Raw genomic sequence first — 23697 nt, forward strand, 5'->3', positions numbered from 1 at the left:
CAATACAAATAATATTTTTTTCTACTAATACTGTGAGTCTTGCAGAAAAATTAAGATGTTACCTTTGGTGATGCTGGCATGAATATAAAAGTTATAAAACAATAAAAAGAGGGCACTGTAAAGAAGTGTTAAAAGTAAATCAAGTTATGTTACTGGTCTGAGTTTGCTAGTGAGCTATACAGGCAGTAAATGAATAAAAAAGTGGAATGTAATTTAAGCTAAACAGATATAGTTTATAGAACATCAGGTAAAGAGAATAAAGTTAACTGTGTTTTTTTTTTAATGGGTGAAATTTTCATTAATGACAAGTTTTTTATTTGAAGAGATTGTGCAAGTTTGCAGTGTGAATACTAGCAGCTGAGCATAAAGAGTGTGAAAGTTTAAGAAAACAAGCCTTAATGAAACATGTAATGTTTGCATTGATAAGCAAATTATAAAACTATCAGCATCAAGTAGTTTTGCAGTAGTTGGACTGAACACTTTATAAACAGTGAAAAAAGGTGGAGGGAAACTCAATATGAATCACTCAGATTAACTTTGGTTTTGTGCTATTATTTAATTGACTGTTAAAATAGCTGAGCCATTCAGAAATACTTATGAGAATTCAGTCCTACTGAGTGGGATTCATTCTTTGATTGGAATATTTATTTCAAAAATGGTTTAATTTCAATTTAAAAAATGCAACTGTCTGTAGGAATTTGAAAACTTCTCAAATGAGCAATGTGATTATTTTGTCCTTGAGAAAAAACTGCAGATTGATGGATTAGCTGTAGTACAAATCTGCCCCCTAGTGTGAGACCAGAATAAAATTCTGCAATTTTAAAAAAAGACTATCAAGAAATGAAAGGTCAGCAGAAGGGAGATTGGAATTAAAGATGAGAATAATTAAACCATATCTCCATCAGCAGGAACCCTTTTGATGTGATTACAGTGAATAGGAGTATTCATTAAAACTCAATCAGAGATGGATTCCTGACACCTGTCACTGAAACAACTGTTGCAGATTGAATGAGAAATGGTTGCTGGTTATTTCATCCGAATGTTACTGACTCTCTGTAGACTGTGTAGGCCACAAAGTATGGTGGAATCAAATGGGGAAGCCATTTTTGTGAGCTTTGTGATGTTCCTAACAATTTTAAGAAATGTTTCACTAAGGACACTAGCAAAGTTTTGATAGTTGGAAAGACTGATACATAGCTTTGTTTACAAAATAGCATGAACACAATGTGTACATGCCTCCACTTTATACAAATGGAGGATTTGCAGTTGCAATTTAGGGGCCAGCCTCTGAAAAATTAGTTCTAAAAAATAATTTAAAAAGAAAAATATACCATTTGCATGGGAACTCATACTTCTGCCTATTATTCTATATGTGGAAATTTGAAAAGTCTGGGTGGCCACTGCTATTGCTATCTAATGGAGCTTCTACAGCTCAATAATTCAAGCAGTCACTCAAGTTTAAGAAGGTTCCAGTTTCAGCTTCACAAGTGAGTGAAAAGTCAAGAGTGTAAAATGGCTTTTGTCAAATATCCTTCCAAGGTGCACATCCCTCAGAAAACCACAGAAAGTAGATCTGTCATAGACCAACCTATTCAGTAGAAAAGTCATTCTGCTGCAGAAGGCAATGCCTAGTAATCCTGCCTGTCAACTTCAATTGCCAGTTTCTGAGTTGATCAGAGTCACTGGGACAAACTTGGAAGTTGTGGTTATTTAGTAATATGGAGTGACAGGGCATTGTGTCAAAATAGTTTTGTGGTATCTTACCACATGTTTATGCTTCCCACATCTTTGATGTGTGAACATCCCACAAAAGATAGTTGGGTGGGCGAGAAGGAATAAGTGCCAGGAAAAAAAATGATGCAAGAAATACTAGAAAGGGTGTGTAATAGGATGCATTCTATTCCTGCCTTCAAGCACCAGACAAACGACCCCAACTCCATTGGTTGTGTAGCCACACTGCCATTTATTTGTTTCCTCCAACAACATCTTTGCAGTCCTATGCAGTAGTGCTATACACAGTGTCCCCTGCACTTTCAGCCTTTTCCCCAGTGCCTGAGAGGAGCAAAGGTCTCCCTTCTCCAAGATCTGTAAAAACAGGTTCTGGCCCCTGACCCTGCTCCTCTCTCCCCATCACTTCCTTCCTGTGCCCTTTTTAATCAGACTTGAGCTGATGAGCTAATTAGTTCTTTAGATAATTAACTTCAGTTACTCTAATCAGCCTTCTCTAGGGGAACTAACTGCCATTAGTGATCAGAGTGCAGCCTCAGTTGTTGCCACCCGTGACTGAGTTAGAGCTTTCTCCCGGCACTTTCTCCCTTTACACATATTCAGCATGATATGTTACTATTACATGTTCACCTAAGCTAGGAGTAAGAGGATATCCCTTTGAGGTAATTTATTATGGGTTAATTACACTTTCTATAGACTTGGTTCACATGCTATTTGTAATATTAAGATTATACAAATTAAGAATAGAGAGAGGTCCTGGAACACTGCAATTCTAGAAGTCAGTAGGACTACTTGTAAATGAAGGTTATAATCACAATGAGTAAAGGTGGTGAAATCCAAATGTTTATTAAGTATATAATAATTACTACAAGTACATTTGGCCCAGGTGTTGCAATGAATTTGACCTATTGTCCAATAAAAACAGAAGGGAACAGAATCTGAGTTGTCAATCTGATGTTTATATTAATAAGAATCATGTTTAAATTATCTTCTATATTAAGCTTTATTTGTATTTAACTATAGTCCCTATTGCATGATTTTGCCTATGTATATTTGAAGAAATCTCTGTGAAGCCAGTTGTAAATCCTTGCCCTCCTTGCTTGTAGGGAACGTGAAAGAGGTAGTGATAGGGTGTGTGTAGAGAAAAGGAGTTGAGGGAAAGATAATAAAAGGAGATTTTTTTTTTTAGAAGTTATAACATAGCTACCATTACTAGTATATAGTTATTTGTATTGTGGTTATGGCTAGGCGCTTTAGTCATGTACAAGGACCCCATCATGCTAGGTGCTATAGAAACAGAACAAGTATGACCCCCCCCCCCCACACAAAGAGCCTACAATCTAAGATATTACAGTTTACTCCCATTTATCCAAAACCCCATTATCTGAATTCTCCATGTTATCTAAATCCCTTCCTTATTCCCAGCATGATATACATGCCTTTTGCAGCATGCTGGGGAACAAGGAAGGGCATCAGATAATGCAGAGGTTCAGCTAGAGCAGAGAACCCAGGCCAGAACTGCAAGGTGGAGGATGACAAGTCCCCAGCCATGGGGGAGGTGACCCTACTGCTAGATGGCTCATGCTATCTCATTTATCCCAACTCCTGATTGTCCAAATAAAATCCATGCCCCCACGCTATTGGGCAAACCAGGAACACACTGTGCTAGCCTTTCCCTCTCCCTTCCTGGAAAGCTCTCAGATGGAATGCTGGGGCCCAAACATTCCACAGCAGTTGGAAGTGACTGCTAGGCAGCAACGGCACACAAGGAGAAATGCTAGGAGAGGTGCAAGGTAGTGTAGTGTACTCACCACCATAGCACCTCCTTGTGTCTGGGTGCAACTCTACAAAGAATCCTCATCTCTGGCACTTCCTGCTGGCCATCTGCCTCTCAGTGGGTCTTCCATAGCTATACCCTTCAGCCAAGCCACATACAGTTCAGTCACCTTCTGGGGAAACAAGGTCCAGCTAAACGTTAACAAGATATGCCAACACATACACACACACACACACCACAATCTTCAGCCCCCTCCTGGGCTATTCCTCAGCCCCACCCAGGGCTCCATATTCCTTCCCTTGGACTTGTTTCCTCAGGGGCTAATAGGAGGGAGGGATAGCTCAGTGGTTTGAGCATTGGCCTGCTAAACCCAGGCTTGTGAGCTCAATCCTTGAGGGGGCCATTTAGGGATCTGGGGCAAAAATTTGTCTGGGGATTAGTCCTGCTTTGAGCAAGGGGTTGGACTAGATGACCTCCTGAGGTCCCTTCCAACCCGGATATTCTATGATTCCATGAGAGCACAGAACCTGCTTTAGGTTCTGACCCAAGAACACCATATTAAAGAACTAGGTCTCTTCCTTTAGACAGGGTACTGTTTCTCTGGGTTATTTCCTACCTCTAAGGCCTTTGGTACTTGCCTATAGCTTATACATAACACAGCCTTCTTTTGGTTCCTAAGCCTCGCCCCTCTCCATAAGTCCACACAACTTCTTCCCTCTCTGCTGAATTAACCACTCTTCCAGACCAACTCTACTGAAGTGTTTTTACTGACCCTATCTCAGGATCTCTTCCACCACAGCCTAACCTACATCTCATGGCTGCTCCTCCTCCTTCCTGATTTCCTGCCTGTTTAAGCCCTAGCTCAGGATTCCTCTTAGGGCCAATCAAGACTTGCTTTGCTTTAAAGTAAACACTACCTCTACTACAGTCCCTCCACTTCCTTATAAGGCACAAGTGCCTAATGATCCTTAGCTATTTCAACTGCCTCTGGCCAGAGTAATCAAACACAGGTGTGCTAATGGGCTCTGAATGCCTTGTCTAACAGGTGATGGGGGGTAAGCCCCACCACAAGAAGGGAGAGAATTAATTTATTCTGCCAACCTGACAGTCAAGTGTGAATGCTAGCACCCAAGCCAAAAGGGAAAGTGTTCAGGCAGTAATACAGGAGGGGTCTCTCAGGAAATCTCACCAGGCAATTACCCTGGCACATCAACACCATTTGTGCTTCCAAGTGTTTTGCTAGATTTTTCTTTCTCCCTAGGTAGATGGACCTTCTTCCTCAGCAAGCTAGGAAAAACCTCACTAATGTCTGCCTCCTCCAGGCAGCTGTCGCTCACTTGTAAGTACTATATGAGAGTGAGATTTTATATTGTCAGTAGAAAAAGAAATGTGTGATGGAAAAATGGATTCCTCCTTTCCATGGAAACATGTTGTATAAAAATGAATTTGTTTTTGATCAGTCCTAAACTCTAGTTATCTCCGGTACAGAGCTTACCATAGACAGGTCAGCATTCACCATTGGGCACTGCATGCTGATATGTGGGACACCACTATCCCCTTCTTCCTGGTAGAGGAAATGTTGCATTGTGGCAGCTTTTTAATGAGGGTAAAGGATATCTGCAAGATGAAAGATGGCTGGGCTGGGATTCTGAAGTTCCTCTGAAGATAGGATTGCTGCCTCGTGGTACCCTTACTTGCCAGGTGGAGATGATTAGTGATTATTATTTCTTGGAGGGACTACTCCTATTTCAGATTGTTAACCTCTCTGATCTGGTGGGACTGACTGGTTGTGGTCAATAGAGTATATGACCTGATTCTGGGATTTGCTAGTGATTGTGTCAGATTCCTTGTGAGCTAACAATGGATGAGTGTCAGCTGTACCCACCTGTTTAACCATGATCAACTGTCAGTATATTCCCTAGGTCCTCACTATAGATCCATTTCATATATAAATCTGAATTTTGGAGAACCACATATGCTGCAGCACAACTGGGGGAATGTTATGCTTATTTCTCTTCTATTATGAGTATGTATGTCTGTGTATATGGTATTCCTTGGTTTTGTCACCCACTTATACTAATCTAACAACCCACTCCAAATGAGTCGTCTTCCATTCAGTTTCCCAGAAGCAGTTGTATCACAATTTTTTCCAGTCTCAAATTGAATATAACAAGGGTATTATTATTAATTATTATTATTTTATTTTATTAATTATAACAATAATAATAATCATTATTTCTGTTACTGTAACACCAAGGAGTCCTTGGAGAGTTACTACTAGAGAACCCAACTCTAACACCTTCTCTCACATCCAGTAGTACCTTACTCTGAGAACCGTCTCTTTGAAATCAACAAGATTACTTTTGTAGTTAGATACTACTGGGGTGACAGAATTTGTGAAGATATATCAAGAAACCAATACTTGCTTCCTACATTTATTACATTTTCTATTAAGTTAGGGAGATAAATAACTAGTAGCATTATAAACATTTCAAGAATTCACTTACTAGTAAGATGCATTTCACTGATAATGTTATATATTTTCATGTAAATCTTTAATACTAAATTACCTGCTGTTTTCAGTGTTGTTGTAGCTAAAATTTACATGTATGCAGTATAGCAACAAACCACAACTTCCTTTGAAATAATTGGAGAGATATTTCTTTTCTATATCCCTCTATAAGTATATATAAAACCAATGCTCTATTTCTGGATAATATGTTGCATTCTCTTCTCTAGCAATATGTGGTCATGTAAGAAAAGATCCTATCATGCAGACACAGGAGGAGACACAGTTAAGGTTGCCATGGGAACCTTAGCTTTAAATGGTCTGGCTTTTGTTGACTTAAAATCTCAAACATTACATTGCATTAATTACGTTTTTGTTGTGGGGGGGGTGCACTGAATATATAATTATGTTGGATTTGCTGTTTTATTCTTTTGTAAGATTATGTATGAATGCAGAATTTGTAAAAACAAAATTACATGCACTTTCAAATACAAAAAGAGCAAAGATGTGTTTAACTACCAAAATTCTTTAGAATGCCGAATAAGATTATGCTTTATAAATAGCGATGGGAAGAATTCTTTTTTTTTTTTTTTTTTATTCATCTAGATAAGTAGTGCTATCAGTGCCACCAAATACTGAATGTGGATCTTGGATACTGATAGACACTATCACAGAATGAGCTGCAGTAGTAGGGAGCCATGAGAGGAGAATCTGGAGCCAGGAATGGAGCAATAGCTGTGGGAGGGATGACTTGGGGAAAATCTATGTCTCAGGCAGCGGGAGGGAGCTGGGCAATGGGAGGATGGGTAGAAGGATGCTGAGGACAGAAGCTGTCTGAAGGAAGGGAACCAGACAGATGGACAGAGCAGGTAGAGGGTCTTGGGGGTGGTGAGAGGAAGTTGAGCAGTGACAGGCAGCAAGCTGAGAGACTGATCCTAAGGCAGGAGCACAGGAAGGAGTGGGGCAGTGAGCAGAAACAAACGGACTGCGAAGCCAAGGTGAATCAAGCTGTGCAGTGGGAGGGAGTGAGACTGGAGCTGGACCACAATTGAACGTACACTGTCAGTCATCATGGTAATTAGAGTGGTATAAAACCCTAAATATAGGATCAAATAAAATATTTGTAAGTTGTAAAAATACTTTGAATCAAACTCCTACCAATTTTAAATGGGCAAAATATAAATTAACATATACAACGTGTTCTATAGAACGGAATTTGTACTTTATATATTCTAGCCTCTTTCATACTTCAGATATCTCAAAATACTTTACTAGGCAAAAAACAGCAATGCCTAACCCACAGTTTTAGATACTAGAATTTTTTTAATGAGAAAGGAAACATTGTCCAGGGAAGGGAGTTTATGCCCTTCATTTTTCTGAAAGTGCAATTTGATCATTTTCTTCTTCCTGGAAAGCCACTTATGGATAATGCATATGGCTTAATTTACCTTCTTGTAAATTACATTATCTGTTCCCGAAGAGTTTATATTTCATCTGATAAACTTGCCCCAGGACAGTCACAATCTTTATTCATCTTTATGGGTGGCACAGAGTCTGAAGCTTTTATGATGAAAACTGATACAACACTTAAAAACTTTCCTGTCCTTGAAAATAATTCATTGCACTACGGGGTGGCAGCCACAACCCAGGTATTAACAGTATGTTACTTAGGCCCATTGTACATGTCCTTATTTGGAAAAAAAAGGCTGTTAACATTTCATCCCATCTTAGCAACCATCTTAGCAATCATGATCCTCAATCAGACAATATATACCTGCAAAATGATTGGAAAAACTGATTATTTTTTATTTATTTATTTTGATTATAATTAAGGAGGAAAGTGCTTTTTGTGATCTAGGTGCCTTTTACAGAAATGTACATAATATAGTACAAATCAATGAGACCTAAGAACATGTTTAAGTGTGTTTCTGGAGAAAGGTCATTGAGTTGGGTGTCAACAAAATACTGAAGGCACCATTGCCTATTTTTCCTCACTGCCCCCTATACACATTGAAAAAGAGGAACCCACATGAGAGCTCTCAGAGAAGATTAATTACCAAAACCAACCCTGAGATTTTTCAGACAGAAAGGAATGGAGTCACCCACAATAGAGTCATCCTATCCCATTAAGGTCTGCTGGCAGAACAATGACATCGGCTAACATCCCAGATGCTTCACAGTAACGCTTCAAGCCAAGTCACAATACAGAAGCAGCCCTCCTTGCACTAAAAGATAACTTCCTGAGCCAATGGAGGTGATACCTCAATGCTTGTGCCACTCAACCTCTCTGCAGCTTTTGACAGTCAACAATCAAGTATATTACTGCTTTTGTTGTAGGGATAAATTGCATAGCACTATGGTGATTTAAATACATTTATTGACTTAAGCCACTAGGATTCTAAACAAGTATCTGTCTTTGTTTAATTTTAGTAAATCAGGATATTGCTCCAACACTGTAAGAGGGTTGTGAAAAAACTCTGGGAGACAAATCTGGGTAGACATTCTCAGAAACTATGAATATAGTTCCCAGGGGATTCCTGCTAGCATTTTGTTGTAAGTTTTATGTCATTTTTGTAAGAATTATGTGCAAACATAGTTAAAATTTATATTGGTGTCCTTTTAAATATGAATTTTTGATGAAAATCTAAAATGAAATGTTATAAACTATTAGAATATACAAAAATGCTTGTACGGCACCAGACTGATAAAGTACAACAGCTCACTAAATTACTTCAGAGCAATCCACTGACAGTATCAGACTCTGGGAAACTTTTATGTATTGGCAGTATACTAATTCAATAACAGTAAATGTCTATCAGAAACCTGGATGAATAAGTGAGACAATTTCTTTATAGTTTCAGGGATGGAGGGAATCTGGGAATATCTCCCTCATTATACTTTCACAGAAACAAAGACAGATGCTGTCATATTAATTGTCACAGGAGTGGATAAATAAACTATATACAGTGGAACTCGCATAGTAGCAAATTAGAAATTGGATACAGGGACCAGTCACTATGGTTTAACTATATTTTTTTTGGCCATGAAAGAACAGCACAGACTACTGGGCAAGTTCCCCACCAAGAACTTCAGTCCATAAAAATGAGTTATTAAAAGGGCCCTTTAGTAATTGTCCAAACTGACAGAAATGCAAAAAACTTAAAAACATAACAAACAATGACAAGTAAACTGAATGTTTAACATGCCAGTTTGCATTTGAGAACAACAGGTAGGTATCAGTAAAATGATGGTATAACATAAGAAACAGCAATAGGAGGATGAGGACATTTCAAAAAGGTAATCATTGGATTGTATATCTTGCTTGCAACTGCCTGTGTCTTGGCAAGATAAATGGAAAATAACTAAAAGGTTGAGTTATGCAGAAGAGGTGGGACACACCAAATCACATCTGATTTGAACTCTGCATGGAAGAGTTACATTTCTGTCCTCTCCCTCAATCAGATTATTTGGTCTCAAGTTTGGAAGGTTTTGTGGTAACAGTTGAAACCTTATCTGTAATTTCTATTCAGTCACTGCTCTGGAACTTTCAGACCTTTTTTTCATGTGGTCATGGCAACTTCCACTGCACCTACTCAAATGACCTATTACTAAAGGTATGTAAAAAGACCCACACAGGAGATAAGAAACTGAGTTTTTACTCAGTTTCCCAAGAATTCTTCTGAATGGAAGATGGAAGCAGGGTTTGCCTCTCCACCTCAACCCACAGATGACAAGGGATTTGCAGGAAGTATGCATGAGTATTCCCTTTATGTTGTGGCCCCATCATAAAGCATTTATAGGTGTAATCATGAGGGATAAGATTTTGGAAGCCCAGTTACTGCAGGAGTTGTGCTATCTAGGGACTGGTGGGAGCCAGTCAGTAGAGCAGAGGCATGGGGCATGTGTACTTATTGCAAATTCCTTATACTTCCTGCAAATCCCTTGTCATCTGTGGGTTGAGGTGGAGAGGCAAACCCTGCTTCCATCTTCCATTCAGAAAAATTCTTGGGAAACTGAGTTAAAACTCAGTTTCTTATCTCCTGTGTGGGTCTTTTTACATACCCTCTGTGACAGGTATGCATTATTGGCTTAACTTTAGATAACACTGACTGGTATGAATAAAGTCTAAATTTTACAATCCCCTTTAAATAGCAAAGAAAGTTCTCAAAAAAAATTGTTGCCAGAAGTAGGATTTGAACCCATTCAGACATTTGTCCTTTAAGTCTATTTCCTAACCGCCCATCCACCAGCATAAACGGAGAGAATAGCAGTCACACACTGAAAAATGTTATGGATTGGGTTCTTATATGACTGGCTTTGAGAAACTAGTTGAAAAGCAGTGGATTGAAGATGTAATATGGTGTAACAGGGTGGTCTGCCTCTCTAAAGGCCAGAGGGTCTGGGGCCAGCCAGTGCATTTTGATTATCAGACCAAGCTGGGAAAGGGTCAGGTGTTTTCTATAAACTGCTGAGGGAGCTCAGTTGGAGAGTATAGCAGGGGGGAGATTAGTGCCTGTGACTTACAGAGGAGGGTTGGCTCTGGGCCACTATGATGTGTGTTGGTCATAGCTTTATTTTGTGTTACTTTGTGTGTTTTGTTTGAATTAATAAACTTTGTCCTGAGGGAAGGGCCTGAAAGAGACTAGTGTGGCCCTGAGTTTTAACTAGGGTGGTGAGGGGACCCACCAGCCTATATAAAGCAATTCTGAATGAAGAGATCACTTTACATTTTAAACATAAACTTCTTTATTTAAACATGCAGTCTCAAAGTGGATTTCATAAATATGGGGGAGGGAGTGAGTTTATATATATCTTTACCTGATACCAGTGTCACCAAAGATGGAAATGACTTAAATTTCCTGAAGATGTAAAGACTAAGTTTTATGAAAATGGGGTGCAAGTGAGACTTTTGACGTTGAAGCAACTGATTTTTTTTTTTAATAGAAATTTTGGAGTATTCAACACACTTAACCTAGCCAAAATAACTTCCCCTAGGAAACATCAAAATCTTGGTATTTGCAGTTAATGGCAAACAATAGCCATTGTGATTGTATAAAGCATACAATAGCCTCACAGTCAAATTAATTTTTAAATGCTAGTTGTATGATTTATTGTAAACAAATGAAAGTAGACATTTTAGCCTAAAAGCTGTTTGGGGAAGGCACTTTTTATTATATGTGCAATGAGTAGTGCAATTAGTTGGGGCTTCTAGGTGCTACTGCAGTACAAATAATAAATCATAACATCTTTAAATATGTGTTATACAGAAATTATAAAACCCTTGGATTAAATGAAAACAGGCACAGTAACTTTTTCCTGATATTACAGTATTAAATCTTGTAATGGAAGAGCCAAGTCAAAGGGTGCCCAAAGCGTGGCCTTGGATTTTAACAGTTGGGATGGCTATGATGTTAAATTTGTTCAATACTCCATTATTTCTTTGAGCAAAATCAGTTGCTTCAACCTAAAGAGTGATTGAGTGAAGAGTGTGGGTGTGAAAGGAATGAAGTTGTGTTAGGTACAGTTGGTTCAAGGCAGGTGTCTTTCAAGTGACCACGTAAGTTGTTTAGTTAGTGAAGGCCTTATAAACGAGGACCACCTACTGTCTAGGGCCTGGCATTTTAATGAAGTCCCACTATAGGTTTTGAGTTTGCAAATGATTACCCTCTTCATTTCAGCTATAGTGATGTTGGGGGCACATATGCTATTTTATACATGCCTCTAGCCATCAGGATTTTCCTTTTCTGTAACATTTCACACTAGGTTAAGTTGCTGAAATAAAAATCCAAAGCAGTTGAAGAACATGGAGAAAACCCTCCCTGTTAACTCTGTGTAACTTTGGTTTTTCTCACTTCTAAAGACCCATAATAATGCTTATCACCATATAAGGCTGTTTTAAAGAACTGAATGATCTAGAGCAGGGGTCAGCAACCTTTCAGAAGTGGTGTGCCGAGTCTTCATTTATTCACTCTAATTTAAGGTTTCACGTGCCAGTAATACATTTTAACGTTTTAGAAGGTCTCTTTCTATAAGTCTATAATATATAACTAAACTATTGTTGTATATAAAGTAAATAAGGTTTTTAAAATGTTTAAGAAGCTTCATTTAAAATGAAATTAAAATGCAGAGCCCCCTGGACCGGTGGCCAGGACCCGGGCAGTGTGAGTGCCACTGAAAATCAGCTCGCGTGCCGCCTTTGGCACCCGTACCATAGGTTGCCTACCCCTGATCTAGAGTCCTAAATAAAGGTCAGGTATCCAGGATCTTGTAAGTTCTAATCTTGGCTCTGCTACATCACAGTGTGTGCCCTTGAGTATGTTTGTGTTCCTCAAGGAACTACATTAATCTGAACGAGGAATCTTTTAGTTCTCGCCCGCAGCATCCACATGGGGGAGTTACAGCGCAGCACTTTGATATTCACTGCTACTCACACCCCATAATCCGAGCTGTAGTTAGATTAAACAGTTGCAGTAGGAAAAACACTAGCTACTCTCACGGAGGGGTGATATTTCTTTGTTAATGCACGTACTGCACTTTGAAAAGTGCTTCATGAAGTCTAGTTACTTCCTACAATTTCCTAAAGCTCTTCCAATAAATTATTATTATTATTATTAAACCTCTGTTGGATATTTAAATTTTCACAATAACGGTGACCGTTCATAACCACCCACAAAAATGTGTTAATAAAATAACATCACTAATAGCTCTATGGAGGAAAAACAGTTTCTTGAACCATAACGTAAATATTCCGATACTACTTTTCATCTATACTTGGAAAAGGGGGTTATCTTTTTCATTTGGCTTATGTGGTCAAATGAATATTAACTGTAAGTGAGCTTGTGTTTGCTCTGTGTATGTTCTATAAAATAGTCAGGCTTGGCAGAAAGCAATTCTTTTTTTTTTTTTTTAATAATTTTGATGGATAATATTGCTGTTTATTTTTCGATTTTTATCTATTTTAATTTTCATGGTTGTGGGAAATTATGGGAGGGTCAGACAATGTGGGGTCAAACAATAATAATTTAATGATGGTAGATGTTGAGATTCAAAAAGTTAAAGCTTTATAACTTAAAATACAAATTGTCAACATCATATGTCAAAATATGCAAAATGAATAGCCTTAAATAAAATTCTAATAAATTCTCCAACAGCATTTTTCTTACTTTGCCTACCTGTAAATGTTTATTATTAATGGAAATATTTTTCATTGATTTGTGTGTGTATGGTGAAATAAACATTTGTTGCTATTTACCAATAAAAATCTAATCCTTCCAAGTGTAAAAATAATGTTATTAAAACAAGTATGAGTGTGTCTACATATTTTTGAGGGTGTCTGTGCACGTACTACATGCATTTAGGTTGGTGGATATAGGCTTTGCACATAACTGTAGGCATGTATGGATAAGGGAGTGTCATGATTTTTACCTTGCCTGTTCTGAAATAATTATAACAAAATCATGTATGCCAACATGGGGGAGGGCGGTTTTGTGTTCTTCTGTATATTAAATTTTGTGTTTCTATTTGTGTACTTGTACTGATTGCACTTGATGTTCATATTGCCCTTGTATATTTGTGCAAAATTTATAAAGCCTGTCTGGCTGGTAAAATCTGTATGAATGTGCATTAACTTGGGCACAAAGGCTGTCCTGCAGTTTTCCTCTAGGTTTGTGAGATGTTAATTCTATCAGAGCTTGACACAGAGGGGAAAGGAGTAGGGGGAGGAAGTGGTCTGTAAACTTATGTACTTGCTTTCACGCTTTGAGCCCAGCACTTTATCTCTGACTCATAGCCTGAAGACCAGAAGTGTTAGGATAGATGCAGCCTTGCTATTAATTCTTCTAACAATGCCAAAACTGTCAGAAAGAAAACCCAGTTTTCTGAAGGGACTGTGTGTGGGCAGTTAGGCCTACTGGTATTTTGCACGTTTCCTTTCATTAACTTTTTTTTATCAGCCACAGTTGAGAACGTTTATTTCAGAAAGGAGGAGTAGGGGATGTCTGTTTGTCTCTCTCTCTAACACTTTCATGATTTTGATTTGTTTTTGTTTTGCATTCTTAATTTGATTTATTTAGCAAAATATTTATTGCTGAAGCATTTAAAATATGTTGAGAATATTTTATTTGCATTTTTCTGGCTTACAAATACTAAAATGTAGCTTCCCCTAATATTTCAAGGCTATTTTTATTGTTGTGAAATCCAAATGTAATTTTATGAAAATGGTTAAATTTCATTATTTAAAAAGCACAATAAAATAAAACATCTGTTTATACTTGGGTGGCTGAGTACTTCATATTCTGAATGAGTTACAGTATTTAAATTAAATGGGCACAGTTTGTGGAAAGAATAGTAAAGAAAATGTTACCTACTCCTTAACAGAGTAGTTTAAGCAAGGCCTGCATTTTGTCTCATACTAAGAAAGGTACCATTGTATTAATCAACTGTTCTCAAAGGTTAACTAGATTGTAGCTTGGAGACCAAATGTGCAGAATATAATTAAAATGTACTCTTTTATTTCTCACATTGGTTAAATTTCTTGGTCATCTCTCTTGAATACAGGGCAAGGGCAAGTTTCCTGCCTGTATAGCGTTTAATTTTAATATTTTAAGCTGTAAATATATTTATCGTAAGTACCTTCTCCATTCATTATTATAAATAATCAAAAATATATATTTTGACAATCCAAGCATTTTCTTTTTCTTTTTTTACTCATGACATTAAAAACAGGTATAACTTTCTGGTCAGATAGAAAATCTGTGCAATAGTTATTTCAGGGGTTATAAACAATGACACACCTATTTAGAATATTTATAACTTCAGTCAATAAGTGTATTTTATCACTTTGTGTGCAAAAATATATACCTGCTATAGAACCAGAATAAAAGAATTAGGAGAAATGGAAATGCCTGTATTAGCTTAATAACTGAGCTATTTAAGGAAAGATGGGCTATATGGGATAAAATTATTTAAAAAAAAAATGGATACTAAAACAATATGAATACCTATGGGAATGAATATTCATTGCTGTCTTAGTTATTTTGTATTTGCGCCCTTTCTTTTAATAATTATGTAAGGAGATATATATGTGATCAACAATTCTGTTCCTAGAAACATAGGACTGGAAGGGACCTCCTGGGTCATTGAGTTCAGTCCCATGCTGTCACAGGCAATGCAATCATATAATCCCATTCATAAATTTATCTAGCTCTGTCATGACCCCAGATTTCCTATGCTCTGGGCTCTTGTAACTGCTACCATCACCAAGCTGTAAACTTGGAAATGGTATATCATGTCACCCATCACTCTGCTACCTTTTTCCAAGGATTCTGTTCCCAGGACCAGGGTGCTCGCTAATCAATATGACAGGTGCTCTTCAGGGGCCACTGCAAGAATACTCACTATCCAACAGCTCCATTTCAGACTTGGTTAGCAAACTCTTACAATTGACTTACAGGTAAACCCATGGATGAATTCATTTACTGTTCATCTGGAGGTACCTTCTTTACCCTCTCAACACAGGAAAGCCTGCTACAGGTCCCAGTTCAGATTTCCTTCTCAGAAACTGTGGGATCCTAAATCTTCCAACATGGATCTCAATGCTATCTTCCCAGTAGCCTGGACTTTGGCCTTGTCTCTGGTGTCCTGAGAGGCCAGTCCTAGCACTTTCATTGAAATCCTGAAAAAACCCCACTTGTAGCTGGCAAGCTTTAACTCTCTCTTTTAACAGTCCATGCACCCCTGCTGACATTTGAATGAACATTCCATGGTGGCTCCTAGCAACTAAATGGGCCTTTACAGAGTCTGCAGATGTTAAATCACTGTCTCATGTCCTATCACAGGTTTTACTTCCTACAACCCCATACACAAAATAACATTAACTGTACTTACCATATTATTCTCCACAAGCTTTGTCTTAAAACTAGGTTTTTTGTCCCTACTTCTCCTATTGGAAGGCTGTCCCAGAACCTCACTACTATGATGGTTAGAAATCTACTTCTAGTTCCCAGACTAAATGTACTCATGGCCAGTTTATATCCATTTGGTCTCATCTTGTAAGTTATCTTTAAATTAAAGGACTAATGTTTAGTTTAAAATATGTAATAAAAGTATATAAACTGTGACAGGAGGTATTATAAATTATAATGATAAATCCTAGGTTTTTTACAATTTCCTCTCCAATTATTCACATAACTAAAATATCCTAATGTGTTTTTCCTAACGTTCAGATTTATAAATAGCCATTTTCCCTTACCAGGTCTCTCTTATTTAAAATACATGTCTATTTAAAAACAAAACAAAACATTTTTAGCTTTTCTCATGATTTTAGCTCCCTTCTTTTTTTTTTTTTTTTTTTTTTTTAATTATTTCTAGAGGTGGTGTTACTTAACAGTCATTGGCTTAGGACTATTGTGCCATACACCAATCTTATTGGTTTCCCTCCCAAGGTAAGATGGGTTTGTCTAGTTAGGGGTCAGGTGCTGGAATACGTTAAGCCAGACCCTGAGCATAACATCATGTCTGGTACACTCTCATGTCCAGTGATATCTTATTTCTCAGTCAACCTCTTATCTTTTCCATTAAGCTCATTTTAACATAATGTTACTCTAGCCCAATTCTGTTGTTTGAGTTCACAAGCTACGAAGGAATGTTTAAATTAAAAACAATTTTTTTTTCTTCCACCAGTTGCAGGAAAATATTGCGGCGCAATAAAACAGTATTACATAAACATAAGAAAGACAAGGTAGGTGAGGTAATGTCTTTTATTGGATCGCCTTCTATTGGTAGAAGGGACAAGTTTTTGAGCTTCACAGAGCACAGAAGTCTTCAGGAAGAGCTCTGTGAAGCTCAAAAACTTGTCCCTTCCACCAACAGAAGGCGGTCTAGTAAAAGATATTACCTCACCTATATTGTCTCTTTCATATCCTGGGGCTGACAAGGCTACAATAACCTTACTTACTTGTTTATGTAACACCCTTACCAGCAGATAAGATTCCTCATTCATAAATGTTCATAACAATAACAGGAAATCTTATAGACGATAACCTTAATGGACAAACACCTAACAATCAGTGTCTATTTTTACTTTAGTGCAGGGGTTCTCAAACTTTTGTACTGGTGACCCCTTTCACACAGCAAGCCTCTGAGTGCGACCCCCCCCCCTTATAAATTAAAAACACTTTTTTATATATTTAACACCACTATAAATGCTGGAGGCAAAGCGGGGTTTGGGGTGGAGGTTGACAGCTTGCGACCCCCCCCCCCCCATGTAATAACCTCGTGACAGTTTGAGAACCCCTGCTTTAGGGTACGGTTGTGAGAAATAAGTGTTAGTTTTCATTGAAAAAAAAAAATCAAGAAAACATTGAGCCTTCCCCCAGTCTACTTAAGCCAAATGTCCTCTGACATCAGAGTTTGTCATACACTTTTTTTTTCACATCTAGATTTTTGACCTAATATTTTTTACATGTCCTTATAAATCCTAACCAGTGTAATAATAATAATAATAATAAAGAAAAAGAGCTGTTAGGTCATTTTTCCAGCTCAGGGGGCTCTCTGGGAGGTGGGGGGGGGTCCTATGCAAGAGTGCTCACCACAGTATATTACCAACTGCATTGTAATACCAGGCAAAGCTATCTCAAATCACTTGTGGCATAGGAACAAGAAGTAAGCTTGATATTGCTTTAGAAAACACAATATGTACATGTCAGTTAAAAGCAGCTCATCTGAGGATGGTAGAAAAGAAAGTAATATTGTAAGAAAAAAAAGAGCTAGAGCACAAATAATGTAGAAGAAAGGTTCCCAAGAACACCCCATGGAAAAAATCAAATATAAATTGCCCTCTACTTTGAGGGCTAATAATCTTAAAGGAAAATCTCAGGGGACAAATTCTGTGCTGATTTATACTCCATAGAATTCTGATAGTATTGGGGGTAAATCAGAATTATTTTTATCAAGGTTTCTATAAATTTCATAAAACTCCTTGAATGGTGTCTATGCAACTGCAGAAGGCAGGAAATAATGCGGAACATCACTAGAGTATTGGTTGCAAAGGTACTGTAGCTAGGGTTGCACTATCCTAATCAAATTATATTGCCTAGCCAGTGCAACAAAGCTTCTGTGGAACAGTGCTACTCCTTTCCTTCTGTAGCTTTTGGGCTAAATGTAACGAGACATATCTATATCTACCTATATATTAATCTTTGTCTTCTGTTTTTATATATATATATATATATATATAAAAACAGAAGACACAGATTGAGGAGCTGGATTGGCTTGTAAAAGACCATGCACCAGAGCAAGCATATGTAAATTTATTAACATACACCAAAGATTAGAAATAGCTCACATGCGGTACAACATTGCGAAGGAAAACTACAGGTAGTTGTTGCTGCTGCTTCGATTGTTTGAGCTGGCATTTAAGTTTCTTTCTAGAACTTTATCTTCTATCCTTCTGCCTGTGCCAACACTAACTGATCATAACCTCCTCCCACTTTGTGTTGAAGAAGGCTTTATATATCAGAGGTCCCACACTGCTTTGGGCTCTGATCCTGTAAATATGTGCATGCTTTATATCAGTAGGACACATGCATAAGTATTTGCAGGATCAGGGCCTTAAATTATGCACTTGTGACTGTCAATCAGTTACAGCTGGGCTAGTCAGAGTCTAATGGCTGCTATACTCAGAAAGCAGCTGTCAGATTTATTCCTTCTGTTGGCTCAATCAGAGAGGACTATTTCAGGTAAGGAGAAAAGAGGAAATAAAACCAGCAAATCTATAAGATTTTTTTATTAGGATATACTAAACTTACATTTTCTGACTCAATTAGCCCTCAATTTCCTCAATTAGGGGAAATGGGTTTCTCTTTAATTTTGGGGGGAAATTAAGAGAATGCTTGCAGAGATTTAAAAAGAGGATGAGAATTGTTAACTATCTTCTAAACTATATGGATTATGTTCATTTACATACACATATAATGTGAAAAATAACTTCTAAAGTAGAAAAAGGACTAGTTGTGAAAAGAATGGCCTCAGGAGGGGAAGGAATGGAGCTAAACACTCCCCTTTCAGAACACTTTCCTTTCAGGAATCGCTAAATACATGAGATAGCAGCAGAAAAGGAAATTCTATTCTCTGGTATGTAATTTAGGAAGAGTCCTTCTCCAGAAAAAAGTAGACGTTAAACAACAAAATCTTCATAGACAGGAAATCTGTCACAGCAGGACAGCCTAAAATCACGAGCACAACCAGTTTAATATCTGATAATTCCTCTTGCTGAAGACAGCATCGTCCTCCTATGGGATTTTACTCTTTAAATGGTCCATTTCATTTCAAACTACTTTGATGTCCACTCATTAAAAACAGTAGCAAAAATTGGGACATAGGGATTATGGAATTATATTTGCTGCCATTGATTTGGTCATTGAGGACACACTAGCATGTCATGCATTTCTTTTTTTAATCAAAATAAAACTCCTAGTTTTGGAAAACAATTTGTTAGATTTGAATCAAAAGTCTGGTCTCACTCAAGGGAAACTTCCTCATTTTGAATTAACATTATGGTCCCAGCCCTGAAACTGGATACAAGTAGACCCTTATGCCCTCATGGGGCCACACTGAGGCATAGAGGTCTACCTGCATAGATCCTATTGCACGATCAGGGTCTTTGTGTGTGTGTGTGTCTCTCTCTCTCTCTCTCATGATAAATAATTTTGTTTAGGTTTCAATGAGACATTTAAGGTCTTTCTAATTTTTAACACAAATCCTATGCATTTATCTTTTTCAAGCTTGAACTTTGAATTTAATCAGTAATGAAATACGTCAAATTTTCTGATTCCTCTCTGAATAAAACCTGTTTTTCTAAGACTGGCATTTTGAAGACTAATGATTTAGGCTTATCAGTATACTAAAACTTTCAGAGCATCCTTTCAGCAATCCCTTAGTCCAGGAATTGTAAGGTAGAGTTAAAGGAATGATATAGTCTTTCTTCTTACCTGCTATCTCTTAGGCTTGGAACTTCCTCATCCTATTTGTATGAAAATTGACTGCTGTCTTCAAATATTTCCTTAAAACACACTTGCACCTCTACCTCGATATAACGTGACCCGATATAACACGAATTCGGATATAACGCAGTAAAGCAGTGCTCCGGGGGGGGGGGAGCTGCGCACTCGGTGGATCAAAGCAAGTTCAATATAACGCGGTTTCACCTATAACGCGGTAAGATTTTTTTGGCTCCCGAGGACAGCGTTATATCGACGTAGAGGTGTATTTCCTGAAGTCTTTCAAAGATAATCTACCAAGTAGGTAATATTTCTATAGTGTTTTTTTAAATCTGTATTGCTTTGTTTCTGGGCCTTGAGCTATTTGGTGCATTATATACTTCAACTTATGTAATGTAGGGCCTGATTCTGCCAACTCCTATTGAGTTAAATTGGAGTTTTGGATGTGCAAGGAATGCAGGACCTGTAAATTCACCTTGGCCCCTGGACCACATCTATCTTTTAAAATATGGGTGCTTTAAATTAGGTACCTAGCCCTGATTCTGCCATAAGTTTGTGCTGGTGAAATCCTCCTCTGCAACTGAGGGAGACTGGCCAAAGTCTCTCATATTTTTGTTCTTAAAGTCTGGGCTCCTGTGACCGTGAGAAACTGTTTCCACTTTTAAACATATAAGTTTCTAACCCTCCTGCTTCCAGAGAAAAGCTTTAAAGTGTGAACCCTAAAGGCTCAAAAACCTAAGTTTTTTTTGCATTTATTTTTAATCTCATGATTTTGACAGGTTTGACTCCTAGTTTCTGAATGTTTGGTGTTGACAATATCGTGCATCAGTGTTTGCAGACTCAGCACCTTAAGCCCTTAAATAAGAATAGCATCAGTGGGCAACTGGAGAATTTTAGAAACTAAAATAAACTAAATAAGCGTGGCCTTGGGTTTGTGCATGTGTTTGATCATGACCTAGAAGGGGTTGGAAGAATCCTCGGCACAGGATTCACTGATTGCCCCCTTAGTCTTTAAAGCTCATTCATTGTATGTAGTTCAACCACCCACACCCCACCTTTCCCCCCAGTAAGTGGCAGCCTCCTGAGCTGATAAGGGGGAGCGGCAGAGCCTTAGATATTTACCAGCACAGCCCTTGTGCGGCCATTTTATCATCCAGGGGATAGGGAAATTAGAGTCCCCTTCCCTCGAGGCTGTGGGCTGCACGCCCTGGGGCTAGGGAAGGGGCTGAGGGATGACTAGTTAAGTCCCAGGGAGGAGAAAAAGGCAGCAACAGGGTTCCTCGCTCCTGCAGCTGGGATATGTGCGGGACCCGCAGGGAGAGTCTGGGTCAGGCCCGCGCGCTCCCCCGCCGAGGTGGCAGCAGGCAGCTGCCAGGCCAGGCCTGGGCTGGAACCACTGAGGGCTGCCGGTGGCGGACACAATAAGGGAACGAGCCGACGCGCTGCTTCTTCCTCCCGCACGCGGGCCGGAACAGGCAGGGAGCGGGGCGGGGGAGCGTCGCTCGGCTGGTTGCTGCGGTGCACTGGGGAAGCCGGGGGAAGGGGCTCGGTGCTGGGTTGCTGTGCGGGAGGCAGAGCGCGCGGGCCGGGCGAAGGGCCTGGCCCCCGCCGGCGGTGCCTGGGCGAGCAACGCGGGCATGGAGTGAGGGGAGCAGCGGCAGGAGGAAGATGGCCGGTGGCGGCGGCTGCAGGGACAGCGTGTTTCTGGAAGGTGCGTGTGTGGCTGCGTGGGGAAATGTGGCCCACGGGCGGCTCCTTCCTCCTGGCAACCGGCCGTCAAAGGGACACGGCACGGACCGGAGGACGGGGGAGGGACGCAGCGAGAGGTGGCCTGATGTTGGGGGAAGGGTGGGTGTTTGTAGGGGCAGGTTTGGTTGGGGGGGCATGGAAGGTGGTTTGGGGGGGGGACCGCGGGTGAGAGTTATTCGGGTCTGGCCGTTGGTGGGTGGGTCGTTGGTCTTGGGTTAGCGATGTCCGCTATGGAGGGGCGGTTTGCGGGAGGTTAATGGTCAGGTGAGGCTTGATGCGGAGCGGGGTCTCGTCTCTGGAGCGCTGTCAGCCGCGCTCGGGCCCACGGCCTACGCTGGTTGTTTCTTCTTCTTTTTTTTTCTTCTTCTAACGCTGTAAAAGGCCCATCTGAAGAGTTGGGGAAGGGGAGGCTGGTGACATGGCCAGAGAAGACTTTTCTTCTGCTGGGGCGTCTCTCTTATGTTTGTGTCACTAGAAAAAGGGAGCGTTGGGATTATTTTTAAAGCTTCAGGCTACTATTAGACATAGTTTTGGTTTTTGCATCTGTCTCTAATAATAATGCAGAAATTAACTAAAAACAAATTAATAAGGCTTAGAAATATTTACTCTAAGCCTTCATAGTACAATTAAATATTATATTTTGTTAATCTAGCCTTGCAAAATTGCCACAAAAATTGACCAGACTAGGGGCAGTATACCTTACCTGTCCTCTTACCATGGTGATAATGAAAAATCAAATACTCTGCTTGCATGAATAGAGTTTTGCATGTCTGTGATGGTTTGTTTTTCCTTTGACACAGCATATTTTGCAGCATGTATATTGTATAAAGCATGTACTGTACAGGAGTTCTTAGTTTTTTTGGGGTTGTATTTTAGAAGTTTGCATAGAGCAGAAATGTTGCCTTTCTGTGTGAATAAATACTTACTTTAAATAATTCATCTGAAATGGTGATGTCCTAAAGACCTGTTTCTTAGCCAACAATGGCAGAAATTTTTTTAAGCATATGGTGGTGAAATACTGGTACCTGTTCCACCTTCATCCCTCTTCCTCCCCCCACAAAATCTGACCGTGATGTTCCCTGATACTACCATAAGAATGACAGGTGTGGGGACAACCATATGATGATAATTAGTTGTTTTGAGTGTGTTCAGTGGGTGGTATGCCACTCCTGTATGTTATACAGGTGGCAAGCAAAAATAAGTAGCATGCATAATATTATAAATCTTGGGGGGCTCCCTTTCTAACAGCAGTGGCAGATTGGCACTGTAATGCACGCTTGCTAAAATATTTGATAGTCCTATGAACAGTGGACAAAATAGGGCATCAATTTAGTTACATTTATATTGTATTCCAGATTATTTTGGAAACCCATTGATCTTGCAGGTAGTGTCCAATAATGGTGACGGTCTAAGGAGTCTGTATATATTAACAGAGACTCTTATGAGCTCTGTGTGAAGGAAAGCTTATGCAGGCAATGGTGCTAGGAAAAAGGAGTTCATTCTCCTGAGCGCACAATGTCAGAGTTGCAGGCTATTAAAATAGCAGAATAGGCCTGTAACTGGATTATGGTGGATTTTAATGTGAAGCAAAAACATAAATGAAGCTTTGCAAATAAGGTACCATGACTACTATATGTGAAAGTAAAAGCACAGGTGATGCATATCTTTGTTTTTAGCGGCTAATGATATGGAATGGATGAGCACTTCAAATCGGCCTTTGGCATTAGACCTATTATTGTCTAGAGTTCTGACTTTGGACAATAACGAAAGCAGGGGGTTGGGACAATGGTAAGAGAAGTGTGAGGTAGACAAAAATAGGAGTGAAGGTTTATAGACAAGGAAGTGAAGTAACTTGTGTTCCTGAACCATGATTCGGATTTGAGTCTAGATCTGTGAAATATGTAACTAAGCTGAGTAGAGACCGCAAGATGTTGTAA

The 23697-nt window shown here is 39.1% G+C and overlaps 1 protein-coding gene across 1 annotated transcript in view; it reads left to right on the forward strand.

The window, feature by feature from the left end:
* The first annotated feature begins 21602 nt into the window (after positions 1-21602).
* SENP6 (SUMO specific peptidase 6) overlaps positions 21603-23697 on the forward strand; it is a 165544-nt gene continuing 163449 nt past the window's right edge. Inside the window, exon 1 of the mRNA XM_065402243.1 lies at positions 21603-21722. Within this exon, the coding sequence (XP_065258315.1) occupies positions 21680-21722 (43 nt within the window). The 5' untranslated portion in view covers positions 21603-21679. The remainder of the gene's footprint in view (positions 21723-23697) is intronic.

Source organism: Emys orbicularis, chromosome 3 (genome assembly GCF_028017835.1).
Source record: "Emys orbicularis isolate rEmyOrb1 chromosome 3, rEmyOrb1.hap1, whole genome shotgun sequence".
NCBI classification, from domain to species: Eukaryota; Metazoa; Chordata; order Testudines; family Emydidae; genus Emys; species Emys orbicularis.